This window comes from Ammospiza nelsoni, chromosome 5 (genome assembly GCF_027579445.1).
Source record: "Ammospiza nelsoni isolate bAmmNel1 chromosome 5, bAmmNel1.pri, whole genome shotgun sequence".
Classification (NCBI taxonomy): Eukaryota; Metazoa; Chordata; class Aves; order Passeriformes; family Passerellidae; genus Ammospiza; species Ammospiza nelsoni.
In genome coordinates, this window is record NC_080637.1 from 60,471,606 (window position 1) to 60,479,627 (window position 8,022).

Sequence of the window (8,022 nt, forward strand, 5' to 3'; positions counted from 1 at the left end):
GATCTCAGGAAATGGCATTTGGGCAATTTTGTTTCTATAAGGAAAATAATGGGAAAAGATTTGTTTCCCTAATTAAATCCCATGTCTCTGAATGAGGATTAAGATATATCTCTATTATTTAACCACTTTAAAGATACAGGTTTTCATATTAACAGACTATCTGAGAACAACCAATACAGACCTGGGAAATTAAAGTTTTGGATCTTTTTAATTACAGAAGGTAATAGTCACACACTTAAGAGGTTCTGAATCAAAACAAAATTCTGTTTTTTTTCAGAAATAATGAAAGCTGGAACGGTGATCTTTGCCTTACAATAACCTGATTCATAATGCATCAGGAGCAGACAAGCAATCTGCAAGGAATCACTGAAACCATTAGCAGAAGGCTTTGCAAAGGCATGGATTACACCTGAAGGATGAGATGTGGTCCCCAGGTACCTGGACACTGCAGAAGTGGCCCGTGGGAATCTCATGGGGCTAAACAGGACCAAGTGCTGGTGCTGTACTGGGGATCAATCCAGGCTGGGGATGAGCAGAGGGAGCAGCCCTGGCTGAAGGACCTGGGGGCTGTGGGTGAGAGCTGGCCCTGCCCCAACCCAGAGCCCCCCTGTGCTGGGCTGCACCCAGAGCCCCAGGGCAGCAGGGCAGGGGGGATTCTGCCCCTGTGCCCCTCTCTGCTGAGCCCCCCTGCAGGGCTGCATCCAGCCCTGGGCCCAGCACAGCAAGGACAGGGAGCTGCTGGAGCCAGGCCAGAGCAGGGACACCAAGGGGAGCAGAGGGATGGAGCAGCTCTGCTGGGAGGAAAGGCTGAGGGAATTGGGATTGTTCAGCCTGGAGAGGAGAAGGCTTTGGGGTGACCTCACTGTGGCCTTGCAGTGCCTGAAGGGAGCCCACAGGAAAGATGGAGAGAGACTCTGGACAAGGGCCTGGAGTGACAGGACAAGGGGGAATGGCTTCACACTGACACAGGGTAGGTTTAGATTGGGTATTGAGGAAAAATTGTTCCCTGCAAGGGTGGTGAGGCCCTGGCATAGGTTGCCCAGAGAAGCTGTGGCTGCCCATCCCTGGAAGTGTCCAAGGCCAGGCTGGATGAGGCTTGGAGCAACCTGGGATAGTGGAAGGTGGCCCTGCCCATGGTGGGGTTTGGAACTGGATGATCTTTAAGGTCCCTTCCAACTCAAGCCATTCCATGACTATATTATATTCCTTTGGTAATGCAATTCCCTGAGTCACAAGTAATACATGGAGAAATGGATCTGCTGCCATGAATGCAATTTTACATAGGAGAGAATTAAGGTGCTGTGTTGGTAAGGATGTAATTGCCAGAACCTTTTGAGATAATTCCCAACATCTGAGTAAGTGTCCTTGACTGAATTCAAATAGAATTTGTGGACATGGGAAACATCCACTGTAATCCATAGGCTTACATAGGAAATTACTGACACTGTGGATTAGTAAAAGCTCAGTTTCATTAATCAGTAGCAATCACTTCACTGCTTTACAAAACCCCTACCTTAGCAAGGTATCATGATCCTCAATGAAACCCCAGGAGCTCCAAGGAAATTCCTCATTGTCTGAGCCTGACTAATGCTGCTGACTTCCAGTAAGAGCATACACAGGCAAAAATATCTGCCAGACTGCAACCAACATTTAAAGTGACCTTCAAAATTAATACATTCAAGGAATACAGTTAGACATTATAAAATATTTTATTTTAGTTTTTTTTAAAAATACAACATTCTAAAAAACATTTCCCTATCATCATACTGCCATAGTGCTGTCTAGACTACATTAATGCCAAGACTTTAGGTACTAAAGAATTAAAATTATCACAAACCAACATCTCTGAATATAATACATCAAAAAGCTGGTGGCCAGATATCATTTTGATTAAACATTATTATTCAGTAGCACTTAAAAGATGCCTAGCAATTTGCAGAATAAAAACTCATCTTAACATGAGACACATCTGTAATAAGAGTCCTCCAAAATGGATGATTCCAGGATGCTGCCCACCCTGTGCTTATCAGCAAAACCCTTTCCACAGTCTTTTCCTCTGTGTGGCACTTTGTCACTGACCATTAACTGCTGGTAGCACTGGGATGGAGAGGTTTGACTCTTGCCAGTCTGGAGAGGCCAAGTCTTAGGCAGTGAGTAGGTGACTTAACAGGAACACATTTCACAGAGGCATTACTGCTTCCTGAGGGAGCTGGAGATGATTTTGAAACAAAAAGAAGGTATTAGAGGTTTAAAGGAGGAAAAAAGTATCATATGACTGCTATCTTTTAATTGTTTTCCTAGCAGGACAAAAGAAGCATTCTGAAAAGGGTGCAAAAAGGTCCAAACCACAGAGGCACATGGAAATCACTCACCAGGGATTCCTCCCTCTGGGAGCCAGTGCAGCAGGAATGGTGCACAGGTTAATTACCCAGCCACACACCGCAGCAACACTGGGCAACTGCTCCCAGTGTCCTGGGCATTTTCAGGCACTCCAGAGAAATACTGAACACAACTCCAATGGGGAAACGAGGACTTGAGAGAAAGGAGCCAAACAGAAAGAACCATGTACAGAAAAGAAGAGCAAATATGAAGAAAAATCAAAGAATCAGGAGTCAGCAGTAGCATGCTCAAACACCTTGAGAATATAAAGCTTTTAAGCATTTGCTTTATTACTGCAGCTAAAATACTCCAGTATTTTTAAAATATTCTTTGTTTAGAACAGATAATAATTTAGCACATGCCAGAAATAAAGAAAGCTCTAAATAAGAGAGAAATGGACATGAAAGGATCTTTTGATTAAGGTCTGATCCACAGTTTGGAAAACATTTTGTAAATCCCATGCAGATAAAGCAGTAAAGGATAATGCTGCAAATGAAACATAGATATAGCTTTTCTTCCTTTCTCTCTTCTTTGTTTTAAAGAAAATCTCTATAAAATGTATACAGAGGGCAGGCATTTTCCTGGAATAGCTTTTTTTTTGTCTTATTTTTTTTAGGAGAGATTGCCAAAAGCTAAAGTCAACTCATGTACATGTCTATAGCTGCAGCCTCACCCATACCTGGTGGTGTCCATTTAGGCTTTTTGTCTGTGACAGGACTTGATGCATGTAGAGGCCTCCCAGCTGCTTCCAAGGGACTGGACATCACCTTCTGCCTTAGCTCAGAGTTGTGCTCCATTATCCAGGAAGGAGAAAGTATAGGTGATGCTGGGATGGAAAAGAATTACTTTAGAAAGATGCTTTTTAGCAGAGAAATCATCACTTAAGATGACAGACCACTGCACAGCAGAAATAATGAGGATGGTACTAGACTGTCCCATCCTGAAGCAGTAAATATTAACACAGACACCTTGCCTGTTAGGGAATGACACAGACATGGATGCAGCTTGCTCTTCCAAAAGATGACAGTCACAGGAAGGAAAGAAGGGAGGCTATCTGCTTTTTAAAATAAGCTTAAACAAACCCAACAGTGAAAGCTCCAACACCCGATACTACCCCAGAATCACTGTTTTGACACAAACTCCAGAAAACAACTGCAAAAATGAACAGAGGATCTTTAAAGAGATGAAACTTTCCTGGACAAGGAGGGCAGAAGGAATTTCTCCTGACATAAAAATGCAGAGAAGCAGTGACATTTTGCTGGTCTGGGAGTGAATAAGCTCCAGTGAGTAAATTTAGTGTGAAAGTGCAAATGAGATGTCAGGAGTATGAGGGATGATGCTTCAGTAAGGAGGGAGTAAGGAAAAATGCAGTCAAAACAGCATGAATTTCACTAAAAATCCAAACTAAATGTAATGCATCACAACCAAAGCACATGTAAGGAGAGGATTTGGTGGAGAAGAACTTACTGGGTACAGACTCTGGGTCAGAATCATCAGGATCATGGGCTCTGTCATCACTGTCAACCACCAGTGACTTGTGATGTGCTGGAACTTTGGTTGCTGCTGTCCTTTGCCTCCCATCACCCTCAGGTGCATCCTCATCCATAACCCGATTGAGACCTACAAACCAGAAAGTGATTCAATCAGCTTAAATTCACAATAAATTTATTTTCTTCCCCTACAATAATTTGGTATCTGAGCCCAGAATTTATTTTGGTGATATGAAGCTATACTGTTCAGAAACATATCACTGACACCTGTTTTCATGTGCTTCTCATTTTATTTTCTCATTGTCAAATTTATCAACATTTATCTGTAATCAGGCGAACAAAACAAAGACCAAAATTTCACCAGTCCACAGGTTTGCTCATTTTAAGACTGGGGCCAAATTTTTAATGAAAGAATTGACACATCCTTCAACTTTTATTTAAGATAAAGACCCTTTTTTCCACATCAACAACAACAACAACAACAAAATAAACCAATGGAAACAAAGAAGACATAAGGTATTTAAATGTTTTTTGTGAAAAGAGTGTGAGAACAACTTACCTAAAAGTTCACTGTCTACACTGCAATTGGAAAAAGGGGGTCTCCTCTGTGTATTTTCTGTTTCAATATTTTTACCTGTTTTAAGATCCAGGGGAAAAAATTTCAAACACTGTACAAAAACACATTATAAAAAGTAAAATGAGCAAGAAATTAAAATAGCTGAAGTTTTTATCTGTCTCTAATCCAAGTATATATTAGGAAAACCTTATAGAAGAGTTACTTCTTCTCACTGAAAAAAAAATCTCAAGAACATAAGAAAACAGACAATACCTAGAAACTCTCTCTTGTCACGACATCATGAAATAAAATATAATTTTCAATCTATTTCAGTGTAAAATAAATTCCCATGTTCAAATTCACTGCATATAAATAAAGAGTGTTGCATGGAACTACAAAGTAACCTTGCTCTTCTGAATTTTGCACTTCGTGGGGATATGAAGATTTTTCTTTGACAGATAAGGCTAAGGCAACTTCCAAATCTCTTTTATAAAGTTTCTCATCCAAGGATAACCTAGGGAAAGAATGACAACATGTTAAATAATAAAACAATTACATGAGTGTTATAAAACTATTTTTGCTCAGTGAACTCTTTAAATTCAGATACTTGTGAAGAGATTCATATTTCAATACATTTTATAGCATGTTTTGTTTTGTTCCAAATATCACGTTTTAAAATTATTTAGACAAAATACACACTAACTTTTAAAGCACTCTATACTTTAAAGCATTATGACTGTAAAACAGTGTATGTGTGCATATATATACATATATATAAATATATGAACTATTAACTGGCATTACTACAGAAAAAAAAAGTGATTGCCTTTGTTTGAAATGCCACATCAAAATGTAATATTTAAACATAACTCTACTAACAAAAATTAGATTTCTCTTTTTCATTGACACAGACTTTGAATCTTCCTTTAAATATGTTCTTTTAGAAGAAATCAAATTTGTCTTTATATTTCTCTGGTTTAGGAGCCCCTAAGAAACTCAGAATTTTTAGAGTTATCTGAAGGTGCATTAATACAGCAAAAATATTTATTACAGTCATGTATTACTTGTTTGTTCTCAGCTGTTTAAAACTCTAGGGAAAAGAAACCAAACCCAAATATTCTTATTAAAATCCAATTTTACATAGAGTTGACCACATTTCTTACCTCTTAGTAAGTGTCTGTGTCTGTGATGGAGTCACTTCTTTGGGCTTTTTTGACTTCTCTTTTTTCTCCTTCTTTGATTCCTTGAGCTGTGTTCTGGACTTTTTGCTTGAAGGTGCAAAGTCTTCATCTGTTGGAAAACAGCAACAAGCTCTCATGAGTTTTCCTATATTTTTAAATTTCATCATTTTCATTGCACACTGAAAATATGTCAAGATAACTTTATCTGGAAATTAATCCTATTTTAAAAGAACACCATTACTATAACTGCACTATCCTTGAGTATTTAAAATGAAAATTCAACAGACTCTCTCTTACATGTGCTTTCATGAGGCAATTTCAAATTCTTGCTGTACAAGAACATCTCACTTACCATCATCTTCCAAATCCCCAAACTGAGAATAATCAACAACTTTCTTGTTCCTGTGGCCAAAAAAAAAAAAAAAAAAAAAAAAAAAAAGTTATCAATCCTTTTTGACTGAGCATCTTGATTTGGTAACACTATTAACACTATTGGGTAGATCATGTTTTACAAAGAAAAAAAAGCAATACATGTTCAGAGAACAGAATCACAGAATCATGGATGATCCATGAGTTGGAAGGGACTCACATGGATCATCCAGTCCAGCTCCTGGCCCTGCTCAGGACACCCCAGCAGTTCTACCCTGTGCATCCCTGAGTGCTGTCCCAACACTCCTGGAGCTCTGGCAGCCTTGGGGCCGTGACCATTCCATGTTGCAGTGCTCCACCAGCACCCTCTGGGGAAAGAACATTTTCCTGATATCCACCCAAACCCTCTCCTGGCAAAGCTCCAGCTGTTCCCTGGGCAGAGAGAGCAGAGATAAATCTACAACCAATGCAACTGTACACAATGGTTCATTAGGAATAGCTTGTAGATGTTTTTAAAATACTCCACACCTTCTCCGGACAATCTGCTCAGCACAGGACAGAAGTTCTGCCTCGTGCCCAGGTGGAACCTCCTGGGCTCAGTCCCTGCCCGTTCCTCTGGTGCCATTGCTGGGCCCTGGGGCAGAGCCTGGGCCCTGCTCGGAGCCCTCCCTGCACACAGGGACACCCAGGGCTGAGGGCCCCTCTCAGCTGGGGCTCCTCTCCAGGCTGGACAGCCCCAGCTCCCTCAGCCTTTCCCTGCCACAGATGCTCCAGGCCCTGAATCATCTCTGCAGCTCCACTGGCCCCACTCCAGGAGCTCCCTGTCCCTGCTGTGCTGAGGAGCCCAGGACTGGACACAGCACTGCAGATGTGCCTCCCAGGGCTGGGCAGAGGGGCAGGATCACTCCCTGAGCTGCTGGCACTGCTCTTCCCAGTGCACCCCAGGATTCCATTGGCCTTCTTGTCCCCCTGGCTCGTGGACAGCCTGTTGTCCACCAGGACCCCCAGGTCCTTCTCAGCAGAGCTGCTGGCCAGCAGGTCACCCCCAGCCTGTGCTGGTGCATGGAGCTGTTTCTCCTCAGGTAATAATCCTGCAGTTGCCTTTGTTGAATTTTAGACGCTTCTCTGCAACCTGTCCAGGTCCCTCTCAAGGCCTGCACAGCACTCTGGGGTATCACCCACTCCTCTCAGCTTTGTGTCCTCTGTGAACTGCTGAGGGGACATCAAACCCTTCTTCCAAATCATGGATGAGCAATTTAAACAATTCTGAGCCCAGCAGTATCCCCCCTGCAGGGCTGCATCCAGCCCTGGGCCCAGCACAGCAAGGACAGGGAGCTGCTGGAGCCAGGCCAGAGCAGGGACACCAAGGGGAGCAGAGGGATGGAGCAGCTCTGCTGGGAGGAAAGGCTGAGGGAGTTGGGATTGTTCAGCCTGGAGAAGAGAAGGCTTTGGGGTGACCTCACTGTGGCCCTGCAGTGCCTGAAGGGAGCCCACAGAAAGATGGAGAGAGACTCTTGACAAGGGCCTGGCGTGACAGGACAAGGGGCAATGCCTTTACACTGACAGAGAGGAGATTTAGATAGGGTACATGGAAAAATTTTTTCCTGTGAGAGCTGGTGAGGCCCTGGCACAGGTTGCCCAGAGCAGCTGTGGCTGCCCCATCCCTGGCAGTGTCCAAGGCCAGGCAGGATGAGGTTTGGAGGAACCTGGGATAGTGGAGGCTGTCCCTGCCATGGCGGGGGATTAGAACTGGATGGTTGTTAAGGTCCCTTCCAACCCAAACCATTCTACGAGAGAACCGAGGGGGACATCACTAATACCAGGCCTTCAACACGACCCTGTGCCACTGATCCCGACCGCTCCGCTGGAAGAGAAAGGTGCCACCCTGGAATCCCGCAGAGGCCCCGAGGGGATCGGGCGAGCCCCCGGTCCCTCAGCCCGGCACACGCACCTCCTGGCCGGCCGCGCCATCCCCGCCGCCGCCGGCGCCGCTTGGCGCCTTCGCCACAGGCGCAGCGCCGAAAGTGCCGCTGCGGACGCGCAGCTG

General features: G+C 43.7%; 1 protein-coding gene across 3 annotated transcripts; it reads right to left on the bottom strand.

The window, feature by feature from the left end:
• Positions 1 to 1,690: 1,690 nt before the first annotated feature.
• On the bottom strand, positions 1,691 to 7,999 carry RAD51AP1 (RAD51 associated protein 1). 3 transcript variants are annotated; one of them, XR_009418507.1, is made up of 9 exons: positions 7,927 to 7,999; positions 5,959 to 6,008; positions 5,589 to 5,715; positions 4,830 to 4,939; positions 4,429 to 4,503; positions 3,847 to 3,999; positions 3,059 to 3,205; positions 2,373 to 2,532; positions 1,691 to 2,209 (listed from the first exon to the last, which is right to left on the bottom strand). XR_009418507.1 is itself a non-coding variant. In XM_059472681.1 (8 exons), exons 1-8 carry the CDS (start codon positions 7,944 to 7,946, stop codon positions 2,082 to 2,084), a joined length of 810 nt encoding a protein of 269 aa, XP_059328664.1. In that variant the 5' UTR covers positions 7,947 to 7,999; the 3' UTR covers positions 1,691 to 2,081. The 3 variants fall into 3 exon arrangements, 2 of the variants coding, with proteins under 2 accessions (XP_059328664.1, XP_059328665.1); XM_059472681.1 differs by lacking the exon at positions 2,373 to 2,532; XM_059472682.1 differs by lacking the exons at positions 2,373 to 2,532; positions 7,927 to 7,999 and adding an exon at positions 6,196 to 6,337.
• Between the last annotated feature and the right edge of the window lie 23 nt (positions 8,000 to 8,022).